The sequence below is a fragment of the Mycteria americana genome, chromosome 2 (genome assembly GCF_035582795.1).
Source record: "Mycteria americana isolate JAX WOST 10 ecotype Jacksonville Zoo and Gardens chromosome 2, USCA_MyAme_1.0, whole genome shotgun sequence".
Taxonomy (NCBI): Eukaryota; Metazoa; Chordata; class Aves; order Ciconiiformes; family Ciconiidae; genus Mycteria; species Mycteria americana.
In genome coordinates this window covers 51,597,168-51,622,612 of record NC_134366.1, presented here as the reverse complement: position 1 = coordinate 51,622,612, position 25,445 = coordinate 51,597,168, and the positions used below count along the sequence as shown (strand labels likewise).

Below are 25,445 nucleotides of genomic sequence, written 5' to 3'. Positions count from 1 at the left end.
AAGGGAAGAGGGAGTCCCTAATGAAGAACTTTTGCTAGCCTGTGTGTTACATTTTCTCAGAGAAGTATATTCCCTCTTTCTTAAGGGGCTGCCATGCGGCAAAGTGAGCAAACAAGAGTAAGTTGTTTGTGCATGTGGCTATTGCTGTGCCCAGGATTTTCCTTCTAGGAACAGCCCAACTTAGCTGGGCTAAGCTGACGTATCTGTACTTGCTGCTTGCCCTTACTTGGCCAGGGCACAGCAAGCTGACAGGCGAGATTCTCAGAAAAGCAGCTCATCAAATCCGCTGCGCGCTCCTCCCAGCCTCCTCCTGCTTCACTGATAAGAAATGGCTGGCTCTGCGGGTGCAGCGAAAACACGCAGTCTGAAAGCTGATGCAGGTCTAAAATAGAAGTGCCTCATTTCTGCACCTCGCTCCTTCAATGCTCTGGAAACCCAGCCCTCCTCTGCTCCGGGCCCAGGATGTGGAAGATCAAGTGGAAACACTAGTGGTAAGAAAGCGTCAGGGAGAAGCTCAGGTTTTTGAATGCCGCAGTCTCCACAAGATGGCTGAGGGGGGGTTGAGGGAAGACATGGGAACTACCCGCTATAAACCATCCCCTTCCCGCTGCCCGTGTCTGGCAGCCCACTGGGACTCAATTGCTGGATATTGAACAGCCATGAGATGTGACAAAAATGCCATCCCGGGGGCGAGGCGGCTCCTGCGGCTGGCTGTTGCCCGCTCTCAGGCTCGGACCCGGCGCTGCCCAGGCCGCGGCACAGCTGGGCCCGGCGGAGCGCAGCGACCCAAGGCGGCAGGCGGGCAGCCGAGGGCGGACGGCGGCACGCGAAGGGTTAAGGGAAAGCACATGCGCCCTGCAGGGCCGCGCTCACACCCCGCCCCCGCCCCGGGTTGGCTCGGGGCTGGCTGCTCGGATTGGCCAGCGGGGACGGAGCCCCTCGCGCGTCACTCGTGCCCGCCGCGCTCACTGGCTGCGGAGCGGCGCTGGGATGCCGGGGCGAGAGGCAGAGGTAGTGACGTGCGGCCGGGCCGGGCCGTTATGGTCCGTTGGGACGTCGGTAACCGGCCGTTGTCCCTGGGCCCTCCTCCTTCGCTCTGCTGAGGAGAGCCCGGCGGCCAGCGCCCGGGTGGGAGGCGGCGGGCGGCTCGCTGCGCCCCTTCCCCTCCTCCGTCGTGTCCCGCGGCCGCCCGGCTCCTGGGAGGCGGGCCCCGGGGCAGCCTGAGGGACGGGCGGGGCCGGCCCCGTTACGGCCCCTGTGCAGCGCGGCCGGAGGGTCGTAACGGGTTTTCAGAGGGGTCTGAAAGTCGGCGGTGAAAAGCAGCCATTTGCAGCTCACTGCGAAAAACACATTAGGGGCTTTTGAGTGTGCCCCTCCAGAAACCACCGTGCTGCAAAAAACTTCTCTGACGGCATTCTGCTCCAAGGGGTGTAGAAACTCGTTCTTCATTAACAAAACACCATTATGTATTTTAATAAAAAAATCGCCACCTTGCTGTGTGGTTTGTGCCTCCTGCCTTATCAGCCGTGAAGTGCTGAGAGGTGGCAGGTGGTGTGAATAGGAAAACCAGACCTTAGCCGAGCAGGCCATGCTGTGCTTTGGGTGCGTTTGAGCTGGGTTTGGGTGGTGGGCAGTTTTAAGGGAGAGCTCCGCTAGTGCCCGCGGCAGTGGGGAGCGTTGGCGTGCAATGGGGAGGAAGGGTTGGAGGTCTGCCAGCAGGGTGCCGAGCAGAGGTGGATGGGGTTGGGACTAAGGCTCAGGTAGTTGGTGGGGTGGTGGAACGGGAGCTCTCATTACCTTTACATAGCAAATGGTTACAAAATGGCTGCTAATACATTTGACGTTCAGAAAACTCTTTCCAACCACCAAATTGCAAGGAAATTCTGGAACAATCTCCCAGGAAAGGCAGAGGGACCAAAAACCACAAATAAAACTTGATCAGGCTCTGAAAAGGTCTGAAAAAGTTTCCTGTGCCCTGAGCAGCAGTGCTTAGCTAGTCTTCCTTTCCTATAACAAGCAACATATCAGCTGCTGTATTTCCTCATGTGCCATTCTTAATTAAATGGCACTTTAAAGTCCTCCTCTTCCTCTTCCAGATGCATCCAGTCCTAAAGGCCTTCGTGTGTGGCTCCATCAGCGGGACTTGCTCCACACTCCTCTTCCAACCCCTTGACCTGCTGAAAACCCGCCTGCAAACTCTGCAGCCTGCTGTGAATGGGTGAGAGAGTGGGGATGTGTATGCATGGCGGGTGCGGGGGTGCTCCACCAGAGGCTTCTGCCTGATTTGCTGGCTGGGGCTTTGGGTTCAGGGTTGTAATTCAGATACTGCAAGTCTTTCTGAAGTAGGAGGTGTGTTTTTATAGCATGGAGAAGGATTGATATTTTGCTCCAGAAGAGGGAAAATGGCTGCTCTTGTGAACACTACTTTAATAACATGTAACCAGAGCATTTGTCTGTATGCATCTGAGAGACTAGTGTTTGCTGGAGTGGCCATCATGCAGTTTCACAGGGTGTACTCTGCCTGAAAAATCATATGTGATTGCCACATAATCTATCCACATGTGCAGCTGCTCCCATTTGCCCAATGGAGTAAACTATGACTACATCTGCTGCTAACAAAGGGAGTGAGCAACTGAAGACGCTAATGAGAGAGTCTTCTAACATGTGTCACAAGTGGTGGGAAAGCGGAAAGTGACAGAGAAGCCCTGGAATGAGTGACTGAGGAAAGCAGGCTGAGTCTAGAAGGAGCACCTCTGAGGTGCTGGGGTAATGCACAGAGATATGAGTGAAAGGAGATGGCTGCAGACTACATCTGCCAGAGCGCATAACCAGGTCATCTCTGCAGTTCCTGTCTTGTCTTCCTTTCAGGCCCAGTCGTGCTGGGATGGTAGCCCTGCTCTTTAGGGTTGTTCGCACTGAGAGTCTTCTGGGGCTCTGGAAAGGTGTCTCTCCAGTAAGTTGCTGTTTTAACCCTGACTTCTAAAAATAAATACATAAATAAACCTACCATTTATTACTAACTATGGACTGGATTTAAATAGCCAGCTCTTGTACAATTATGAATGAAACCATGTGATTTAGATGGTTAAATCCTATTTGAAGGAATTAATGTTGTGAATTCCACTGATTAGGTCATAGCAGTCACTGTGGTTTTGCAGTTCTGAGCAGCTGAATACTTGAATACCATTGCAGATGTGGGGTGGCAACTGCACCACCTCATTTTGTTTTGGAATATCTTGTTCCTAGAAAACTGCAGTTGAGGAACGCATTCAGTCCTGGCATAATTGGAATCAATTGGCTCTCAATGCTGTAAATGATTTTTACCTTGTCTTCTTTTGTCAGCGTGTTAGCAGAGGAAAAATCACTAAAGTGATTTTTTTTGTTTTGTTTTGGTGCAAAGTTTCCTGTCAAGTTTAACAGTCTCTGAAATGTTCTGTAGTACATTTTGTCTTATGTGTGCTTTTTCTTTCTTCATCTGCTTCTGTTTATTCTGAAGTCCTTTGCGAGATGTATTCCTGGGGTTGGGATTTACTTCAGCACTTTGTACATGATGAAGCAAAAGTTTCTAGTAGACCGCTCACCCACAGCCCTGGAGTCTGTCTTTCTGGGTGCCACTGCACGTGCAGTATCCGGGATTTGCATGTTGCCAGTGACTGTAGTGAAGACCCGATATGAGGTGAGTGTGACTTTCTAGTTCCCCGTTAATGATGTTGCACTCCTTCCTCATGATGAAAAAGAAATTCTTCTGTTGGAGAAGGTTGCTGCTACTTGAGTACAGTCAGGGATGTAGTCCTGATTTCATCCTGGTTCACACATTGTGCAGGAGAAGCCATGCACTGATTTTTAGGCAAGAAGTGTAAGATGAAACAGAATTCACCCTGCGATTTTTCCGTTTCAGTTGTATACAACGTGTAATTTTAGCATCTTTCTTATTTTGCCTTGTTGAAGGATTGTTTTAAGGGCTGAGGTAGGTGGAACCCAGTTTTTGCCTTGGGCTGTCCTCTGTGCTGCCATCTCAGGCACCACATAGAGTGCATACTAACACTTATTTGGACAGGGTGGCCTTGGGGTGTGTGTAGGGCTCCTTGGCCTGTGCCTGGTGCATGGATAAGTGACCATTGTCTACCCTTGCAGAGTGGAAGATTTGGCTATGGGAGTGTATATGGAGCTCTGAAGAATATCTATCAGACTGAAGGGGCTCGTGGCATGTTCAGCGGGCTCACCGCAACACTGCTGCGGGATGCACCCTTCTCTGGTATCTACCTGATGTTCTACACACAGACCAAAAACTTCACACCTCAGGGTAAGGCTGAATATCGGAGGCTGTAATGGGAGATGTTTCTTTTCTCACATCTTGCCCTGCAGTTGACTGCCTGCATGCTCTGCTTATTGCCCTCTACCTCAGTAGTTAAATTAGTCTCTTGTAGGGCTTTAGGTGGGACATTCATATTTTCCTGTGGAGAACTGTAGACCTATAGCTCAGGTCAGTGTAGAAATGGAAATTGGCCCTAAATTGATTGATTGTCTTTATGAAGACTGATGCATAAGGTGGGTTAGTGAACAGTTGAAAGAGAGGATGTGTTCAGCCATCCTTTCTGCTGCTGGTTGTCTTGTATACTGATCAGTTTCCACTAACCCGGGGTTTCTCTGATGTTAGAACTGGCTGGGGCACCACTTGCACAATCTTTCCTTCTCTAGGTTCCTGTCAAATTCAGTTCCCCAGCAAGTGAGGCTTTTTAATAGTGCTAACTTTTGACTTGTAGCCACTTTTCCCCTTGAAAGGTTTCTCTACCCTGCATGGATTTTAATTTCTCTTAGACCCCAATGTTGATTTAATAATTCAGTAGCTTTTCACTTTGTCATACAGCATAAGTATTCCTGGCCTGTTTTGTGCCTGAATGCATTCCCTTTGCTCCGTTGCAGACCAGCTGGATCCAGTGCTAATGCCGTTGCTGAATTTTGGCTGTGGGATCTTTGCAGGAATCTTGGCCTCACTGGTAACACAGCCTGCTGATGTCATCAAAACACACATGCAACTGTCCCCCCAAAAGTACCGCAGCACAAGCCAGGCCATTGCCTTCATCTACAAGGTGAGGTGAATCCCTTCTAATATGCGCAATCACAGCCTCACTTCTGATCTCCTCGCCCGAAGCACAGCTACGATAAGAAAGTTGTTGTCTTTTAAAGGAGGTGAACAAATGTGACTGCTCTTGCAGTCAGGCTAATCAGTGTCAGCATTTTCAGAAGCTGAGGTGGGTCATGCTGTGGGAGACTGAGGCTGAATTTCATGTCACTGGTAGATGTGCGGACTTGTTCAGTAATAACTGGAAAGTACTCTGGTTGATGGTCTGAAAGCAGTCAGAGGCTTCAGTCCACTCCTTGCTTTTTCTTGTAATTAGAGAGGCTATTGTCACTACTCACGTGTGTTTCTTGCTCCCCTTGAATGGATTGCAAGGCAGTGAACTTGCTCCATGATTATTCTTGCCATTCCTCAGTCCTGTATCTGTTTTCACAAAATTACAGATGATGGGGAATTGGAGAGAAAGCTGAGAGTACTGGAGCACAAAGGTGGGCATATTCCAGCAAGTATCTCTCCACACAGGCCTGCTTCATGTTTCAAGCTGGTGAATGATTTCACTTCAGTTCTGCCTATTACATATTGATTCTTACACTGGTAGTGATGGAAAGCACGTAGCTTATTTTGTCTTGACTTCATTTCAGCTTAGCTTAGTATGTAGGCTTGGAGGAGCTGTTCTTACAGCTGCTGCTGCTTGTGGTTTATTGGTGCAGGCACACTTGTGATTACCACACTGGGGCAAAGGGTTTCTTTACTATGTAGTGTGAAATGCCAGTTTCAGATATAAGCCAGCTACAAAATAATTCTTTGCCCTTTGGACACTATAAGAGAAATAAATGCCCAGATCTGTATCCCAGGAATGGGATGGAGATATACTCAAAGCCCACCTTTCCCTTCCTGCCCTCAGAAGGGCAGATCTTGGCAGGTTTGTTTTGTTTCCATATTGAACTCCATTTCTAAACAGGAATCTGTTTATTTGTGCATGAATTTTTTTGTGCACGGTACATTTTTCTCATATCAGAATGGTTTTTTACTTCAGTACTTACAAATCTCAGTTTTTACAGAATAGCTAAGTGACTTTTGTAAATATGAAGGTCTAAAACAAGGACAAGTCATTTTCCTGAAGTGTCTTGAAACCATTACACCCTTGCCTTCTCTTTGTTGGGCTTGAGTGTGGCTTTCCCCATCCATTGTCCCCATACTGGGATTCCCTTCTCCACTCACTGCTCTTCTTGCTTTCTTGGGTAGCCCTGCAATTGCACAGTTCTACAGGTTCTTCCTAAACATTAAATGCTATTTAAGCCTGGGTCTTTCAGAAACTGAACTGAGTCTGAGCTGAAATATATCCTGTGCTGTTCCATGTAATAAATGATGAGAAAGTAAAACACTGGAGGCAGATTATGATGGATTGCTGTTTGTGTATCTCCTGTTGCAGGACTTTGGGTTGGTCGGCTTTTTCCGAGGTGGTGTGCCCCGTGCCCTCAGGCGGACTCTGATGGCAGCAATGGCATGGACGGTGTATGAACAGATGATGGAAAAAATGGGCTTGAAATCTTGACTGACTTGCACAAAAAATGACCAGCTTCACTCCTCCTGCTTGCTGTGATCAACTGGCACTAGGAAGTTCCCAGTTCCACAGAGGAATAAGCCTTGCTCAGCCAGGAGGAAGAAAGCCCTTCTGAGACAGGAGATTAGGCCTTTTGGCAAGTGGAGGAAAGAAGGATCTGATCTTTGCATCATTTGATCAGACATTCTAGAAGGACCGCACTTGCAGACTGTCACAAGAAGTAGCAGGGTTTCCACAGCCTGGTAACTATGCTGAGAGAAAAGACACTTTTAAAAATAGTGTGTGCACTATTTATGCAATGAGACATTGCTGAGCAAAAGTTTTGGAGGAAAAACAGTGATTGCAGAACCTGCTAGCCTGTTCCTTGCTGGTCTGGCCAGTAAGGCCACAATGATCCACCGTCTGATGTAGATCCTCCTTCCACATATGCTTTGTTCTCACAAGGGAAGTGGGAGGCTGGATGTGTCTCTTAATGCTTATATCGCAGGAGTGGGTGGAAAAGAAATGAAGTCCTGAAGGAAAGCTAGGAACACGGTCTCTGTCATCACATTTGTACTGTGCATGATAGCAGAGAAGATAACTGGAACCTCCTTGCTGTGTCATGTGTTACTATGTAATTGAGCATCTTAACACTCTTGAAATGTGCTTCTGCCTCTACAGCGGTGTTTGCACAGGAATTAAGAAGCATAAGGCACTTTAGAGTTGATTGCTACCAAAGTTCTACTTGTTCTCTGAAAAACATTTTTCCTGACAGTCTGACTATATCAGGAACACTCAAGTTTTGGGTTTTTTTTATCCAGTTGTACTAGAGACTTATTTGCTTCCTATTATTCATTTGGTAATCCTGGATCAACACTCTCAGTGCGAGCTGGTCCTTAGATGTAGCTTTTAGGGTCATAGCTCATAATGCAAAATGGATAATGGAAGCAGATATGGATACTGACACATCAGATTTCCCTTAAAAGCTGCTGCTGATTGCATGTGGAGTATCTCTGGGTTTGCTCTTTTCTGTAACCTTTCTCCAAAGTTTGAGACATATGAGTGTTTGGTAGGGAACTTTAATTCTCTGGCTCCACACAGACCCTTCACAGTTTCCCAGCTGATCATTTTCTCTTAGCAGGTAGTCCATGTTTCAGTATTCCTGAGTTTAGTTCAGTATTCCTGAGTTTAGGCTTAGAGATAAATACACTTTTTGCATCCACTGTGCCTTCTTCCTCATTCCTACTTTGTTACAAAGACCTCATAGCGTGTGCTGTCCAAACTTGGCTACAGCCTGCTCCCCTCTTCACTTGTGCCTCTGTGCTGGCTGGCTGGGTTGGGACTCTTGCAGCTCCGTTGGTGTTGCCACAAAGCTAGGCATAGAAGTGTGCATCCTGTTCTGTAGTGTGCCTTGCAGAAAACATAGCTTTGGCTTTTATTTTCTTAAATATCTAGGGGTATTACAATTCACTTCAGAAACAGAGCAGATGTCTCTAAATATGAAGACCTGACACTGTAGCTGTACAAAAAACCAGTACTACCTACCTGTTGTTCGTAAAATTTAGAGTGTAATTTGCACAATCACTGCCTGCCCTGGCAACCTCCTGAGCACAAGAGTAGAGGGGACATGGGTTGTAAAAGATGTTCTTTACCAGATTCCAACTCCACGAAGGTTTGATGACTGACGTGAAAGTTAAGTCTGGGTAAAGTGTAAGGGGACAGGCTGGAGGCTTGGAAGGTGCTGCCTGTTTTTAACCTCAGCCCGTCTGCGAGGGTAGACTGGTGCTACACAGTGCAGGAGTCTCCAAGAATGGTGGTGGAGGGTCCCGTGTGCACATGTCTATATGTTAGTAGTAGAGCACTGCATCAAATTATTCCACATTGTGACTGACAAGCTGTCAGATTCCCTCTGCTGCTTCTCACTGTCAGGCATGTGGGCACATCATTTGCCAAATCCTAAATATGAAGAGCTGTTCCTTTCTTTTGCTGTCCTTCCTACCCTTAGTGACCTGAACTCGTGAGGGTGCACTGTTTCAACAGTGGTAACTGTACATCCTGCTGTTTGTTATCCTGAGCACTAGTGGCACAGGGAGCTGGAGAACCAAGTCTAGGATTGCTGAGCGGGTGGAGTAAGGTGGCAATTACATGAGTTACCTCATATGTCTTTTACTTCCCTATGTATGGGATCAAACCAACATATTATATTGGAAGTCTGAATTTATTTGGGGCTTTCTTAATGTGGTGTGTGAGGTGGATCTGTTGTTCATCCTGGGCTGTGGCAGTCAAGGGCTGTGTATGGTGTCGCCTGCAAGGTGCTTCACGAATATTTTAGTTCCTGATTTAGCAATGGCAAAGCAGTGTGCAACTTGTGCAGACAGAAACTTAGGCTCTTAAAAATGAGGCAAGTGAGCAAAGAATGCCAGGTGATAAATCTTGAATTAAGTAATGTCCTCATCAGAAACCTGAAATGCAGGAACACTTCAGTGGCTTCTATGCCCTATACTCCTGCCTGGTCAAGTAACAAAGGAAGAACTAGAGAGTTTATTCCGATGTGCCAGTGTTTTAAAGTCTACCTATTTTTTTTTTAAATCTGGATTCAGGCCTAAAGCAGTGTTAGCTTTTCCTTTGGGAAAGTTCTTCCATTCCCCTTACTCTGTGGAGAATGAGGAGGCTTGCTCTTGTTGCAGTAGAGTAAAAAAGTATGCTTTTGACTTGTGAATTAGCCTGGGCTCCTTTGAGTTTAAGAAATAGAGAATCTAAACTGCACTGTGTTTCATCAACCCTTGGTGCTGCAAATCCAAAAACTTCTCTACATATGAGCTGGGGAGAGTGAGTTTTGCGGTGCAAGTTTGTTTTTTGTTTTCTTTATTATTTCTTTTGTCAGGTCTCTCAAATATGGGGGAAGGGAAAGCCTGAAGTTCTCACTGTCTTCTGAAAGCTGTATCACATAGGCAGGCACAGGACTATTTTTCAGCTCTGATCCTTGCCATCCTTCACCCTTTTCCCCTCTTCAAAAACATTCTGTTTCTAAAGTGATTTATTGAAATTACTTTTTGATAGCTATAGCAAGTCAAGAAAAACAAGTGTGCGGACTTGAAGTTTAGATATATGGCCCTTGAGGTTGTATGCTTCTAATTAAAAACCAATGGTCACTGCACAACGTAAATGCAAAGTAAATAAAATAAAAGATCTGGACACAGGTGCTTAATCACCTACCTGCATCATGCCAGCAATTCAACACTAACAATCCTATCAGATAATAATTTCCAAAGCCATCTTAGTTTGGATTCCAGACAAGGTGGTGTTATCGCTTCTGTATATGGCAGGATGGCAGTCGGATCGCTCTCAGAATGACCTCCGTTGCTGGCAACACACTATTAGTGAACGTGCATTGGCTCTGCTTGCCCCAGCAGCTGTAGTGTAAGAACACAACTGGTTGACATGTTGAGACAGTCAGTATTTAAGTGAAGTGTAAGGGCACAAGAGAAATAGTCTGATTATTTATGTTTTAGAAACTTCACATTTCCATTCTTCCTGTGCCAATGATTTTTTTTTTTCCTTGCACTGTTTAAACAGAGCTTTGGAGCTTTATACTGGAGCTTTGGAACATTGCATAGGTTTGAGTATTGCAAGTGTTTTTGTGTCTATATGAAATACTTATGTGAGAAGGTGTATTATATGTTTCTATTAAAAACTGTTTGCCAAAATGAACCATCTCATCTCTTTGGTGTTTCTTTAAAAAAACCCAAACCCCAAACTAATTAAACCCACAAGGGATGGGATGGAATAGAGGCTTAAGAAAGCAAAAGGAGTTTCCAAGATGACAGGACTGTTGGATGAGTTCATAGCCCATACAAGACAATGCATATTCTCTTTTTCTGTGGGGTATAATATACACAGGCTGTGCTAGTACAACCTAAATCAGCTTTACTTAAATGGAAAAACCCATAGCAAGGGGGAATCTTGTCTTTTTCACAGCTTCCTCTGCCTGCCTGCTGTGTGTAAAGACTGCTGGAAATTGAATCTCTGTACCAGCTGGTGAAATACCTGCCTTTAGGACAGTGGGGTTTTGAGCACTCTGGGGAGAGACTGTTTTTAATCTCCTGCCAACCAGGTATTTGCTACTCAGGCAGTCTGATCTCAGTAGGGGACCAGAAGTTGTGCCTGGGACTTTATTCTCTGCTGCGAGGCATAGTGCAAGGTGACACTGGATTGCTGGGATGTCCTTTTGCTATCACAGCATGGTCCTGGGACTCAGTAGGAGGCAGGCTGTGCTAAGAAAAACATAGATATTATTGATACTGAGATGTACATCTTCCACATGTGAAGATCCCAAACCTCTTCTCTTTTCAGATATTGCCTAGATGATGCATTCTTATATGGAGCAATTTTCACGAAGAATTATCTGTGTGTAACAGACTTACCAGACAGTACTGGTGTGCAGCTTTGTGCCAGCTGGACTGGAACTGCTTGTGCAGGTACCTGATAACCAAATTAGGCTGGTGATAGTGCTTGCTCTTAAACACAGGGCTCCCCAGAGCATTCCTGCTGCCTTGGAGAACCACCTCTGGTGTAGAGGGTGTTTCTGCTCATGCTGCTGACAGCTGCCCCAGCTGTGAGAAGAGATAGCAGGCAGGATCCCTAACCCTCTTGGGTGGTGGAGGGTGGGAAAGATAGAAAAGGAACAGTTTAAAGGCACCAACCTTGTGATAAAACGTTGAACTACAGATCTCCCTTTCACCTAAAAACCAGACAAACGCTTTGCTTGCTTTTTTAATTTTTATTTTTAATGTATTATGTGCCATGCAGAATGACTGACACCAGTATGGAGCAGAAAATACTCCTCATCTCGCACACACACATATATATGTGTACTTTTGCAAAACCAATGTGGAGCTCTTGAATATGCTTATTCAGAAGCTTGTGAATTAGCTATGAATCATTGAATATGCTATATCAGAAGCTTCTAGCGTTGCTTCTGATTTCAAAGTATTGAGCTGATTTTCCACATTGCACTGTTTCTTAATTTCCAATTTTATCGCTATAAAATGCTTTGGGAGATTTTATCATAATGCATTAAGGAATTTTAGTAAAAATGACAAAAAAACAGTAAGAGGTTAAAATGAGACCTCCACAACTTTTGTGACCGATATTAGGCAAGAATGTAGAACTAGAAATAAGAAGGGAACAGATTTGCTGAAGTATGTTTCCCCAAAACATGAAAGAAATAATAACAAGCCTTTGAAACACAAGCCAAGACGGTATTTACAAAGCAGCACGGTATTGTGCAGCCTCACTGGAGGTGGGCTGTTTGCCATGGGTTCCTCTTTGTCTTCTGGAGGGCCCAGCTCCAGGGGTTCCATACCATCTCTTGGATGACACTCACTGGCACTTTCGGGGGACAGATACTGCCCAAACATCCTTCTTCCTGAGCCCTTTCCCAAGACACACCATTCGATCCATTGGTCACAGGCCCTCTTTTGGCAGCAGAGAACCCCTCCACTGCAGCCTAGTGGCTTTCTCCCACCACTGGGGCATCCCGTTACAGTGCCCTACTCCAGTTTGTGGGGGAATAGACTGAATTCAAGGAGAAAGCTACCAGTAAAAACTCTGTGCTAAAATTGTTATTTGGCATTTCCATGTGTATCAATAAATATGTGGCTTAATTGCATGTGTGTCAGGCCCATAGATTTGGGAAATGCTTTTGTATCTGCATTTCACACAGAATTGTTCTCTGCCCGCAGGTTTCATACTTGATGTGATTTGTCTGCTCCCCTCCACCCCCATGCTTTTTTCCTTCCTTCCTTCCTTCCTTCCTTCCTTCCTTCCTTCCTTCCTTCCTTCCTTCCTTCCTTCCATCCATCAGCAATTTCCATACTCCCTCCAGGACTGCAGATGATCCTCTGCCAAATGCAACTTTTCTCTTGTGACACTTAATAGCATGTGATCTGAAAACATCTGCACCCATGCGCTGACCCTTGCCACTCCATTGCAGAGTTGCCCAAGGCTTTGGGAGCAGCTCTCTGTTGAGGCAGAGAGAGGGTTTGTTGCGCTCCAGGCTGTGCACCAGAGACCACTGACACACCAGAGACCGCACACACAGGGCCTGGCAGGAGCCAAGTCCCAACCGCGAGCCACCGCAGCTCAGCGGGAGTGCAGGAAGCTCTGCTGCTCTGGCAGGTCAGGCGTTGGCACATATAGTATGAACCTGCTTGTGCTTCACTGGGACTGGGTAGAGGAATCAAGGCTCAAAGAAAACAATTCCCTAGCAATTGAGTAAGGTGAGTAAAATCCAACCAGATAAATCTGGAATTTAATAATAGGGGTCTTTTGGGGTGCACAGCTGTTGTCCCAAAAAATCAGGGTTCTTTTACATGGTGTGTGAAACGCCAATACACACACAGGGCAGAAGTATTTTATTGCATATTTGCGCAAATATGGGTGTCTGTCTCAAGACAGCACACCAAGCTTTCAAATGAACAGCTATTTATACACAAAGCATTAACATATTCAACTTCCTAATACATATGCAGTACTCTTCTATTAAATGATTGGTTAAAATCTCTTCACCTAGCATGTAAATTCGTATGCATGCTTAGTTGTTGTGCTTCATCATTTGAGTCGGTGGTATAATTGGGGTAGGTGGTCCGTGAGTCGGTGGTCATGATCTCCCCCTGCCGGAATTACCTTTCCCCTAGTTTCCTACTTTTTTGGCAGATCTAAGCAGTTCTTCATGGTTTACTAACTAGGCTAGTAATACATCAATTGAACTCCTGCTTTTGACAGCCACATCCTGCTTATAAGACAAAGGTACATTGTCTAAGTTCCTATGGAGATGGGGTAGGACTCTACAGTGGATTTCTATAGCAGCATCAATCTTTATGTGAATTGTATACTTACATTTGATTATTACAACACAGCTACTCACACTGAGTACTCACATCGATAAAATCACACATATCCATCAGGTAAAGGTTAAGAGAAATGCCAGATTTGCATACAGATGTAGCCACTGAATGCCTTGCTTTTGTTTTCTAGGACCTGAGCCTGGCTGAGCTGACTTCTGCAAGCACAGGCTTCTGCAAGCCCATGGAGTGAGCATACTACAGAAGCCATGCCCAGGTATGCTGTCCCAGCTGTCTGTGTGGGAAGGGATGGGGCAAGCGCCATCCCACCCCCTCTCCATGCCCTCCCAAACCTCTCGGCACACCAAACCAGAGCAGCTCAAACAGGAACAGCCCCCGCTATGGCCTTGTCCACCTGAGTTACTCAATAACATTGCCCACCATGTGTGCTGTTCCCCACAACTGTAGGGTAGCCCGTGATGAGAATGGCGGGGTACATCACTCCAGGGGCTCTTCCAGGCATTTCACTGATTGCTGTCAGTGACTGACAATAGTTTGCACAACAGAAGTAAGAACATCTCCATCCTTCACATTCAAGCTTATTACATTTAATATCAGCTTCAATATCTTTGTAATCAGATATGGTGTCTAAGCTGTAAGAAGTTTCTCTCAGTTAAGGAATATTTTGAAGCTAACTCAACTTTTAAAAAACAATGTCTGCCACACTCTGCATATAATTATGTAAGCAAGTTCAGTGTGCATAGTGACAGAAGAGACATGGTCTAAAATACACCGTAAGACAGATACGCTTCTACCTGAGGGATATTATTGACAGAGATTAATGACAGAGATTTATTTTAAAGTGTCTCAGCACACATTTAAAAAAATAAAACAAACTTTCAGGTTGCTTAAGAAAATAATTAGAAATACTTTGCTGTCAAGCCTTAGCATGGCTCTTCCAAGCCCTCTCATGGGCTGTGGAGCTCATGGTCTACCAGAAAGGGCCCAAACTGTAACAACAAGAAATAAGTATTAGAGATTGCAGAGGAGTCTGGAATGCTTACCAGCGTCACTCCTTTGATAACATCGTATTTACTGCAATATTTGTTACTGACCTTCCAATCGTTATGTTCAAATATACTTTTAATACAGTTGGTTGTTGATCATGCAGAAGAGCTCTCCAGACTAAATCCACGGTAACACCACCACCTCCCCTCTTCCCCCCCCAAGCTAATATTCACATCGTGCTCCTGTTAGGAGATACATGTTGTACATAGCCCCAGCAGGTCAGCTCTCACTATCCACAGCGCACTTATCACAGTGCAACATAAGTCTATAATCTGTTAGGTACCTGTGTAACAGTTCGTGTTCTTGCTGAGAGCTCACTTAACTATTTGCTGAGTTTCGTTTTACCTACCTTTGTCACCACCATGTGGCAAATGTGTGAATTAGTCTCTTGAAGAATTTTCTAAAACTGAACTGGTAATCTCGGTAATTAAGATCATCTAACAAGCATACAGAAAAGAAGAACAGTGTGAGAGCCAGCTCCTGATTTGCAGGTTGAAGTTTTGTGGGAATGATGGAAAGTGGCTGACAGTAAATGCACAAACTGCTGCTCACCAAAACAGGACAAGGTCTCATTTGAGAGGAAGCAAAGAACATAAGTGAGGTGATGTTGTAGCCTGCTACTTAAATAATCTCCTCCAGAGGAACTCAGTGTGCAGTCATTGCAAAGGGGCTATCAGGAGGTTCGATGCCCAACCACACCGCTATAGTTATATTAGGTTAAAATAGATGAGAGAAAACTAAAGGAGCGCTGTTATTAGAAAGGCATGAACATGAATTATTGCATGCAGAAGGCACTGGCAATAGTGTCTGCACCATCTGGAATTTATCCAGATCTGGATGATAGCAAGCATAAGAAAGTAAATATCACTACTTTTCTTTTTTCTAAGAAACTCCGCCCTCAGGCCTGCGTCTGCTCCCTGAATATGACAGAGAAGAGGAGAAAGATGATGGAGCATGCGAAGTCTGATCACTTTCTGCTGCTTCTTAAAAGCAAACAAACAAACAAAATCCCCCAAAGGGGAAATTATCACATTAATGTCCACTGCAGAACAGAATGTGTAAGTTCAGTGCCAGTTTAACCTACTTCTACTGTAATTTGTAACTTCTCCAAAAGACAGGGACAGCCTTGGCTGCACAAGCTCTCCCGCGTGGTGCAGCACCATGCCAGCACTGCCAGGGAGCGGAGGAGGAACGGGCAAGCAGAAGAGATGCTACAGCGCCTTAAAGGCCTCCTCCCACTGTAAGCAGATAACCACCAACCCCTGAAAACGAGAGAGTATATTTCACTTCCGACAGGAAAACAGAATTCTAAAGCGTTACAATAAATCTTTGATTTCTCTTCACTTAAGGGCTCAAAAGAAGCCTTCAGTTTGCTCAGAGCACACACCCCGGCACACTGAAGAGGACGCTCCCGCCTTACACATTTCTTTCAGAACCGCTCTCAGAACAGGGGCGGGAAAGAGCTCGGGCAGAGCGGAAACGCCCGGGCTTAAACCCCGTGCGGGGATCCCGAGGAGACACCGCTCGGAGGCGGCCCCGGCGCAGCCCACGGCCGACGGCGCTGGCAAGGCCCGGCCCGGCCCCGCCCCCGGTCGCTAGGCGCCTCCTGCCTTAGCAACCGGCAGGGCCCCGCCCTTCCCGCGGCTCCCCATTGGCCGGGGAGGCTATATATAGACGTCACTCAGACGCGGCCTTCCTTTTCGTTCCGCGCCCGGCCAGGCCTCCACACGGCGTTGTTAGCGTGAGTCCGGGCCGCCGGCTCGGGCGGCTCTCGGGGGCAGCGGTGGTGTGTGCGCCCCGCGGCGCTCATGGCGGGCCTCTGCGCGCCCCTCCGCGGTGCCGGCGGCCGGACTTGCCCGAGCCGCGGGAAGGCCAAGGCCTGCCCGATGCGGGGGGGGGGGAGGCGGCCGGCGCAGCCAAGATGGCGGCTGGGGCTCCCGTCGGGCACGTTGGCCCGGGCCCTCGTGGGGCGGAGGGAGGTGGGAGTCCCCGCGTGGCTGAGCCGGGTGCTTGTCCCCGCAGGTTCCCTGTCGTCGCTTCCAAAGGGAAACCCCACAATGTCCGGAGGTCTCGATGTCCTGCAGATGAAGGAGGAGGATGTCCTCAAATTCCTCGCTGCCGGGACCCACCTGGGAGGCACCAACCTTGACTTCCAGATGGAGCAGTATATCTACAAAAGGAAAAGCGATGGTAAGCCCGTAGGATGGGTGGCCCTGGGTGGGCGGCAGGGATTTTGCAGGCACAGCTGAGGAAAGCGGGAAAGTGCTAATGCTTGAGCTCACTAGCAGTTTCTCCATGGCCTGAAAGGTGCAGACGTCTTTAGTGATTGAATCATGTTATTCGGAGAAGTAGGATGAAATACGGATTTCAGAACTTGGTAAATCAATCATAGCTGGATTTGGGCAGTTCTGCAGACTATAGCATCAAAATGGTTTTACCGTCTCAGTAGTGATTTCTGCTGCTTGTTTGCATTGTTCTTCAATGTGAGCTGCACTCTGTTTAAAAGATTGAAGCTCATACCAGGCCCTGGTTCATGTTTGACAGGTGCTGGAAGCGTGCTATGTTAAAACCATATGGGAGGATTATCCTTGGAATAGGTTTCCACTGACTAGCATTTTGGAGTAACCGCAGCCATGTGACAAGTTTAGTGGCAGAAGAGTGCCATTCTGTTTTAGGATCTTGTATTTGCTGGTTGCTCTAAAGCCTTTTGTCACCAATAGGTATTTACATCATAAATCTGAAGAGGACCTGGGAAAAGCTCCTCTTGGCAGCCCGTGCCATTGTTGCCATTGAGAACCCAGCTGATGTGAGCGTCATTTCTTCTAGAAATACTGGACAGGTATGGACATTTGTTGGTCATGAGGCCTGCAGTCTTGGGAGCAGGACTCTCTTGCCATGCGTCATTGCCTGCCAGTGGCAGCTTGATGATAAAAGGGAGTAACACGAATTTTGGCTCTAGGAACACTGTTTTGGAAGCATGTTTCTTCTGTTGCACTTGCAGCTTAGAAGACATCAGTTGAAACCTGCCCCCCATTTCTCTAGTTTCAGGGTGTTTGATAACTTGTTTTTCCTTCATATCCTCCTTTGGCTACTTCATGTTGGATTTCTGGCATATTTGTGGTCAGTCCCCTGGTGGCCCTCCCCCAATAATTCTCTGAGTCATTGGCACAGCTTTTTGGGAAGGATAAGTGCCTGATACAAAAGTTTTCAAATAAATAATTTGTTCTGTTATTGAGCAAGGTATAGTAACTAGTATGTTTTTAATTTTGTCTCAGGATTTTTAGCAAAAAGTTCTGTCATAGAAGGGGACACAGCCTTTAAATAAAATCTAATTAGCCACTGAAGTTTATCTGTGAGATTAGTTTATTTGGAGTAACGCAGGTGGTGCCACAAACATACAGGAAGATTATGAATGACAAGAGGTGGATTTACAAAGGAAAAGCTTGGGTTCCTATGGGCTTGCCCTGCACACTGTTAAAGCTTGATGCTGAGGTCAGTTTCTGGCCGATGAGCTCTCAAGTGTCGGAAGTGTGCTACAGCAAACCGGATGGCAGGGTTTTCGCTAACGCCAGGAGAGGAGCCTCCTCTGTGAATGGAGTTTGATAGTAGGCCCTGCCACATGCCTGAGAAGTTAAAAGCTGTTGCAAGTGAGCAAGGAATGCCAACTGCAATTTTAATGGCCACAGCTACAGTTTGTGTAATCTACTGCTGAGCTTTTCCTGTAGTTCCTGAAGTTATGCTACTGGATAATGAAAGGATGTAGAAACAACGGAAGAAAATTGGCTTTGCTTTTCTCATAAGCTGTTTGTTTTATCCCCCCTTTCATGATTTGCTTATGACACTTTGGAGCAGAGCTTGCAACTAAGTTCAGGAAAAAAAGGGTTTTTTTCTGTGTCCTGACTTCTTGCTTTGCTGGTGGATGTGGTCTTTTTAACTCCTAGTGTTGGTGTAGCTATTTTTAAAAGCATTTTTGTTTTGTCTCATTCTGAGTGCAGAGCTGTTGGTGAGCCCTGATTTCTCAGGAATTGAATAGTTCAGTTACATTTCGTGTGTGTTCACTGACAGCATACCTGTGTGACTCCGTTGAAATGCAGTTTTCCTGCTTCACCTTTGCTGTGGTCCATTTTGCAGCGTGCTGTTCTGAAGTTTGCTGCTGCTACTGGGGCTACTCCTATTGCTGGACGTTTCACCCCTGGTACCTTCACAAATCAGATCCAAGCGGCTTTCCGTGAGCCACGACTCCTGGTCGTTACCGACCCCCGGGCTGATCATCAGCCACTGACGGAGGCATCTTATGTCAACATCCCCACCATTGCGCTGTGCAACACCGACTCCCCGCTGCGTTATGTGGATATTGCTATTCCATGCAACAATAAGGTAACGGCTTTGTTGTAGCATTCAAAGCTGCTTCCTCCAGAGCATGCCCTAGGTTGCAAGATGGACACTTTCTGCGGGGGAGGGTTGGCTTGTATCTCGCATGTCTCCTGGGGTGAGGAGCTAATTAAGGCCTCGCAGGCAGGTGGGGTAGAGGAGATGAGCTGCACACAGTTGGAGCTTGGAGCTGAGGCCGGTTTCTGGCCAAGGAACTCTCAAGTGTAGGACGTGTGCTATAGTAACCTGGTGGGACTTTTCGCTGACGCCATGAGGGTCTTTTGTGGCCCAGTGAGTGGAGTTTGATAGTCATTCCTGCCACAGTTTATGAATATGAATGAAACATAAAGTGAACTGATGAAGAAACCGCTCTGAAATGTTACCTTGCCAGAAACCACCTGAAAGGTGAAGGCTAGGGAGATGAGAAATTACCTGATATCTATCTAGATGTTGTCATTCACCAAAATTAATGTAAGCCAAATCCAAGCATGTGTGTAAGGTTTGCTCATTTGGTCAAGTTTTCTATTCCTTCATTCTAGCACATGATGAGCATAATCCCTGTCTTTTGGACAAGATTCATATGGGGTAGTGAGCAGTGTGAAACTCCATAGCAGGAGAATTACTTCAGGCTATGCTGTGTACAGCAAATTCAGATGCTGGTGATTGAAGTGCGCTGCAATTTCTGCAGAGGCCTGAAAATGTCACTGGGTACCCGAAAAGTTGCCCTTTCCTGAGTCGAAGTACTTACGTCTGGGCGTTAGCAAGTAATGCCTTTCTCTTGCCAAGCAAGAACCTTGGATTGAGTGCAGATAAGCCTTTTGCTCTTTTAAAGAAAAAAAGGTGTTCTCAAAGGTTTAGCTTTACAGGAAATTTTACATACTTTTCTTCTGTTCCAGGGAGCCCATTCAGTGGGTCTGATGTGGTGGATGCTGGCTCGGGAGGTCCTGCGCATGCGTGGCACCATCTCCCGTGAGCACCCATGGGAAGTCATGCCTGACTTGTACTTCTACAGGGATCCTGAGGAGGTAGGAGACCTGTGGAAGGAAGTGGGGCTGTGTGAGGTGTCCTGCTTGTGCTCCTGCCCCGTGGTCCTGTGTGCCTGCTGTTGAGGACAGGTTTTGCCAGTGTAATAATTGCACTTCACATGTAAGGTGGCGGTTAATTAGTCTTGTCTGTTGTTGGTTGGTGCATGTTGTCTGGGACCTGATAGTGAGGGTGGTGAGGTGTTTCTGGGAGACTTAGGCTACGCTCTTCCATTGCAGATCGAAAAGGAGGAGCAGGCTGCTGCTGAGAAAGCAGTTACAAAGGAGGAGTTCCAGACAGAATGGACGGCCCCAGCTCCTGAATTCACTGCTCCTCCTCAGCCCGAGGTTGCAGATTGGTCTGAGGGAGTGCAGGTCCCCTCTGTGCCCATCCAGCAGTTCCCCACAGGTCAGTTTGGGGGATGTCTGTGGGAAGTGGGGTGTGTATTGTAGTGGGTGGGAAGAGCTGGGGTGCGCTAAGAGTTGTTGTCTTTGTAATTGCAGAGGACTGGAGTGCCCAGCCTGCCACCGAGGACTGGTCAGCAGCTCCCACAGCCCAGGCTACTGAGTGGGTTGGCACTGCCACGGAGTGGTCTTAACTTCAGTCCCGCTATACTGTGAGAGAAATAAAGACTGGTTTAATACACACCGTGCCTGGTACTGCTTTTTTAAACTTGTGGGTAGCCTGGGGCACGGTCCTTGGCCCAGGGGTGGGAGCCTCTGTAAACTGCTCTTTCGCCCTGTTCCGGGGAGCTGGGGGCCGTGGGCTCCGGCGCTGCCCGCGCAGCGCCTCCCGCTTCCCGCCTTCCCTGCCTCCCCGCCCCCTGGTGACGCGGCGGCTCCCTATTGGCCAGCGGGAGGCCAACTGTAGGGCGGCGGTGCGTGTGACGTCCGAAGGCGAGCGCGAACGTCACGGGGTGACGTCCGGGGCGGGGCTGGTTTTCCTGCCACTCCTTCCGCGCTTCATCGCCCCCGCCCGGCGTTTCACTGGTTTGCGGGGCGAGGCGGTCCCGGGTGCGGGTGGGAGTGGCGGCCTGTCTGCGTGGCGTGGAGAGGAGAGCCCTTGAATGGGAGCTGCTCCCGCGGTGAAACAGCAGTTCTAGCGTCCGCGTTACTGATGTCTTCCTCAAAATTACTGCAGTAATCCTCAAAAAGACGTTAATTCATCTGCCTTAACTATCTTGAGGATCATATTACTTCTGTGATTAATAGCAATAATGGGAGGCAGACCCTTCACCAAGAGAAATGGGGATGGTGCTGGAGACGGAGAGGTGTTCAGCCTGCATCCCTTTTTCCATGTCGCTGTGGTCTCACTATTCTTTTTCTAACTTCAGCCATGGCAATCGACCTGTAAAGAATGTATTAAATCATTTTCCCTTAGCACATGTGCTTGTTTGCTTTTAGTGTAAGATGCATATTAACAGTAAAAAAACCTGAAGTAAGCTACATGTATTATTGCACAATATCTGTCCATAAGGATCGCTTTTCCTGTTGTCTTTACTTATAAGATGCAAGGCGACTAAAGGTATTGTTAATAATTAACAGCTTTTAGCCGAGAGGCATGCACGCACTTTACTATTTGGCCCTGAAAGGGCCCTTTCCATTCTGTTTGTGTGCTGTGTTTTTCAGATGTGCATTTCTGGCACATCCTCGAGTCCTCTGCTTTCCAGCACCCAGCAGTGGGAGGCTCCTTCCTGCCGCCTGAGGTCCGTCACCGCCTGTCAGGGTGGGGTGAGAGCCTGTTTGCTTTGGGACTCTGGGTGGGTGCTGTAGCTGGACCACGGACAGCCTGTACAGCAGCTGCTGATTTCGCTCCCCAGCTCTGAGATTGCCCAAAATAACTTGTTGCCCTGGTCTTTCTTTTCACCTTCCATATTAAAAGTTTCCAAACTCGGAGCACAAGCTTACGCCTCTGTACTTTGAATCACTGCTATTGCTGTTTCACCATTGTCCCTTTTCTTTATCTGTTTTGTAACCTCCTTCATGTGAATATGTTCCAGATATTGAGAATATGGTGGTCATCAGACAGCTCCTGTGTAGGTGATGGGGCTGTTCTAAAACAGCGATAGCTGCATCTGAGTACTTGTTGCTGAAATATTTCTGGCACGTTACTGGAGTGTGATTGTTTTCGTCTAAGGATTTCCTAAAGTATCACTTTGACTAAAGTATCCTATTGACTAAAGTATTCCTAAAGTATCACTTAGGCAGGCTCTGCAGAGGGACCTGGACAGGCTGGATGGATGGGCCGAGGTCAATTGTATGAGGTTCAACAAGGCCAAGTGCAAGGTCCTGCACTTGGGCCACAGCAACCCCATGCAACGCTACAGGCTTGGGGAAGAGTGGCTGGAAAGCTGCCTGGCAGAGAAGGACCTGGGGGTGTTGGTTGACAGCCACCTGCATATGAGCCAGCAGTGTGCCCAGGTGGCCAAGAAAGCCAATGGCATCCTGGCTTGTATCAAAAATAGCGTGGCCAGCAGGAGTAGGGAAGTGATCGTGCCCCTGTACTCGGCACTGGTGAGGCCGCACCTCGAATACTGTGTTCAGTTTTGGGCCCCCCACTACAAGAGGGATATTGAGGTGCTGGAGCGAGTCCAGAGAAGGGCAACGAAGCTGGTGAAGGGTCTGGAGCAGAAGTCTTATGAGGAGCGGCTGAGGGAGCTGGGACTGTTTAGCCTGGAGAAAAGGAGGCTGAGGGGAGACCTTATCGCTCTCTACAACTACCTGAAAGGAGGTTGTAGAGAGGTGGGGGTCGGTCTCTTCTCCCAGGTAACAAGTGATAGGACGAGAGGAAATGGCCTCAAGTTGCGCCAGGGGAGCTTTAGACTGGATATTAGGAAATTTTTCTTCACCGAGAGGGTTATCAAGCATTGGAACAGACTGCCCAGGGAAGTGGTTGAGTCGCCATCCCTGGAGGTATTTAAAGGACGTTTGGATGAGGTGCTTAGGGACGTGGTGTAGTGGTGGTTTTGGCAGTGTTAGGTTTATGGTTGGACTCGATGATCTTAAAGGTCTTTTCCAACCTATATGATTCTGTGATTCTGACTTTTATGGTAAGTGTCTTTTTTTAGAACCAAGAACTGCTAGTGAGAGGTGGATCCATGCAGCCTGGGAAAAGAGGGTCAGGAGCCGGATCTCTGCATGTGGATTCAGAATTACCTTTTGGGATAACTTGGGGGGGGAGAGCTCGTGTGACTGGAGCTCTGCAGAGGGGATGAATAGCATCCCTTTAGAAAAGGCAGTCCTTTAGAAGAGGAGGCAGCCTTGGCTGCAGCAGCAGAGGGCATGTTGCAGGAAGGCTACATTCCTCAGCATGCCAGGGGCACAGGGGAGGCGAGGGCTCAGCACAGGGGTGGAGACAGCAGCAGAGACGTGGCAGGAGATCTTGTATCTGCCAGAGCTTCCCCTGTGGCAAATACCTGGTGGATATGATCTATCGAGGCAGTGCAGAGGGATAGGAAGAGGAGCTAGGAGCAAATCCTAGAGACAATGGCTTGTTTATTATTGCAATTTTTTCTGGTAAATGCAGTGTTGATGTTGAAAAAGGACAGCAGACAACTTGTAACCATGTTCTTCTGGATTGATCTGATTTGAACCAAGATGGCTTAGGCTGAGGTCTCCATGTAGTGAAAACAATTTCTTTCCTTGAGAGTCTGGCAGTGTTCCCTTTCTCCACGACCTTCTCTGTATCTGTTTTGGGTTGGTTGAACTAGGCTGGATATACTTAAGATAGCCTTTCTCTTCCACATTTGGTCTCAACAGGAGCTAGCTGATGTTGCTGAGCATCACAGAACCCCTCTAGAGAAATGAGTTGTTGAAGAGTCCTTGCCAATATGCTACTATCTGATCCATGAATCTCATATACACATGTGCTTTCTAATTCCCTCCCTAATTTATGTGCCCCCATTCACAGATGTTCCTTTTCCTCTCCAGCAATTTCTTTGCCCAAATAATCACATGATATTTTTAGTGTCCAAGTATTGTTGTAGGATTACATCAAGGCTTTTCTTTTACAGGAAGCAAAGGGCTTTATGCACGTTGAAGAGAGACAGCTCTGTTTACTTAAATCCAGGCTGAAAAAGTGTTCCACTCTTTCCATCTGTAGGCTGTTTTGCTTTGTGAAACGGTGAAAATGGTTGTAGGATGATTGATGCTGTCTTTTAGGAGTATGGTGTTTTCATATTGGAAGCCTGTTTACTAAAATCAATGTGCAGCATGTAAGTAAGTATGCAAAGGGAAGTGAGTTGTGTGTGTGGTCGATGAATTCACCTCACTGCTCCTCTTAGAAGGCTTCCTCCCCACCTATGAGTGCTGGCATGCAGTTGGAGTGGATCTTGTAATTTTAAATTGGTTTTTTTTCTTTCTTGCGTTAATAGCATCCTGATACAGGTTGACTTTACCTGGAGTAAAGCACATGGTAAATCCGCAATTGTCATGAACTCGGCACTCTCCAAAGCTGTGTATCTTGAGCCTTCTCAGGACAGATGAACCCTGTCATCTTGAATATGTGCATCCTAGCAGAGGAAGAAAAACATTTCAGATTTGCCTCATTATTGCTGCAGGACCAAAGAGTTGCTGGGACATCTCCCCACTGCCCTGCAGCTTCCAAAGAGACATTGGCCAGCATTTCAGGCAAAATTTCTTTCCTCTAGCCAATGCTTGGCACTACCAGCACCCAGCCCTTGCAGCCTAGAGTTTGTGAAAACCACAAAGCCTCTGAGTTTGTGAAAACCTCATCTGCATCGAGTCTGTATGACAGGTAAAGGTAGAACAGTGTGTTACAGCTGTATGTAGGAACAGGAATGAAGAACATCCTTAATTATCAGCCCTGCAAAGAGGCAGTCTGTGATAAACACCTTGGGCATGGTCTTGCTATGTACAATATCATCCACAACACTGATTTCCTGAATTTCTTGCTTCCTGGGATGCTGATTTCTAAAGCTGTTTTTATCTGTTCTTTTAATACTTTTTAAGAATACTCACTGCCATTTTTCTACTCTCCAAATTTGAAAGTGTGTAATTTTTATTTATACCTATTCCTGTATACATTCAGTAGTCACTGATGAATAAAACTACATAATGAAGGGTTTTTTTTTGTTTTAGTTATCTCTGTAGTTGAAAACATTTTCTGGGCTGCTACTTAAAACCTCAGTTTATAAAGTGTTCATAAAGCCTGAGTTTAACTAGTATGTCTCTTCTCATGTGAGAGAGTCCTAAATCCTTCTGTCAGTGTTTGTTTCACTGGCTACAAGATTACTGTTTTTACTAATACTGTTCAAACATGAATAAAGTAAGTCCTCTAAAGGACATTGGATGCATCCTCTGAAATGGTGGCTCCCAACCTTGCTTTGAAGGCCAGAGAAACCTGCTGTGGTACAAAATCTTTGTGTTAATTTTAAATGCCATTGCACTACACCCAGAAGGGTTCCTTGGGCTGAGTCACGCAGCTTACTCTCTTCCTTTTGGTACAGAGTCTTGCCAGCGACTCTTGGGCAGAACAAGGGGTACCACCAAGGGGT

The 25,445-nt window shown here is 46.9% G+C and overlaps 2 protein-coding genes and 2 non-coding genes across 9 annotated transcripts; all 4 read left to right on the top strand.

The window, feature by feature from the left end:
* On the top strand, positions 1 to 16,018 carry SLC25A38 (solute carrier family 25 member 38). 6 transcript variants are annotated; one of them, XM_075493372.1, is made up of 8 exons: positions 4 to 491; positions 2,097 to 2,218; positions 2,869 to 2,953; positions 3,497 to 3,676; positions 4,135 to 4,303; positions 4,924 to 5,090; positions 13,662 to 13,745; positions 15,424 to 16,018. In XM_075493372.1, the coding sequence occupies exons 1-7, from the start codon at positions 423 to 425 to the stop codon at positions 13,719 to 13,721; spliced, it is 852 nt and encodes a 283-aa protein (XP_075349487.1). In that variant the 5' UTR covers positions 4 to 422; the 3' UTR covers positions 13,722 to 13,745; positions 15,424 to 16,018. The 6 variants fall into 6 exon arrangements, with proteins under 6 accessions (XP_075349490.1, XP_075349487.1, XP_075349485.1 ...); XM_075493370.1 differs by lacking the exons at positions 13,662 to 13,745; positions 15,424 to 16,018 and adding an exon at positions 6,513 to 10,334 and having other exon boundaries at positions 8 to 491; XM_075493371.1 differs by lacking the exons at positions 4 to 491; positions 13,662 to 13,745; positions 15,424 to 16,018 and adding exons at positions 937 to 1,011; positions 6,513 to 10,334.
* A 163-nt stretch (positions 16,019 to 16,181) lies between these two features.
* Positions 16,182 to 20,575, top strand: RPSA (ribosomal protein SA). Its single transcript, XM_075493376.1, has 7 exons — positions 16,182 to 16,277; positions 16,559 to 16,726; positions 17,257 to 17,375; positions 18,668 to 18,913; positions 19,804 to 19,932; positions 20,170 to 20,338; positions 20,434 to 20,575. The coding sequence occupies exons 2-7, from the start codon at positions 16,594 to 16,596 to the stop codon at positions 20,526 to 20,528; spliced, it is 891 nt and encodes a 296-aa protein (XP_075349491.1). The 5' UTR covers positions 16,182 to 16,277; positions 16,559 to 16,593; the 3' UTR covers positions 20,529 to 20,575.
* On the top strand, positions 18,000 to 18,159 carry LOC142406861 (small nucleolar RNA SNORA62/SNORA6 family). Its single transcript, XR_012774739.1, has one exon. It is a non-coding gene; the product is annotated as a small nucleolar RNA SNORA62/SNORA6 family (small nucleolar RNA).
* LOC142406862 (small nucleolar RNA SNORA62/SNORA6 family) lies at positions 19,074 to 19,233 on the top strand. The gene has a single exon (XR_012774740.1). It is a non-coding gene; the product is annotated as a small nucleolar RNA SNORA62/SNORA6 family (small nucleolar RNA).
* Positions 20,576 to 25,445: the final 4,870 nt, after the last annotated feature.

What these genes read in the sequence shown, in the direction of transcription:
- SLC25A38 (XM_075493370.1), top strand. Translation starts at nt 423, where the DNA reads ATGCTCTGGAAACCCAGCCCTCCTCTGCTCCGGGCCCAGGATGTGGAA. An exon ending in ATCAAGTGGAAACACTAGTG is followed by an intron (nt 492 to 2,096) that starts GTAAGAAAGCGT and finishes TTCCTCTTCCAG; the next exon opens with ATGCATCCAGTCCTAAAGGC. An exon ending in CAAAAACTTCACACCTCAGG is followed by an intron (nt 4,304 to 4,923) that starts GTAAGGCTGAAT and finishes GCTCCGTTGCAG; the next exon opens with ACCAGCTGGATCCAGTGCTA.
- RPSA (XM_075493376.1), top strand. Translation starts at nt 16,594, where the DNA reads ATGTCCGGAGGTCTCGATGTCCTGCAGATGAAGGAGGAGGATGTCCTC. An exon ending in CTATTCCATGCAACAATAAG is followed by an intron (nt 18,914 to 19,803) that starts GTAACGGCTTTG and finishes CTTCTGTTCCAG; the next exon opens with GGAGCCCATTCAGTGGGTCT. An exon ending in CATCCAGCAGTTCCCCACAG is followed by an intron (nt 20,339 to 20,433) that starts GTCAGTTTGGGG and finishes TTGTAATTGCAG; the next exon opens with AGGACTGGAGTGCCCAGCCT.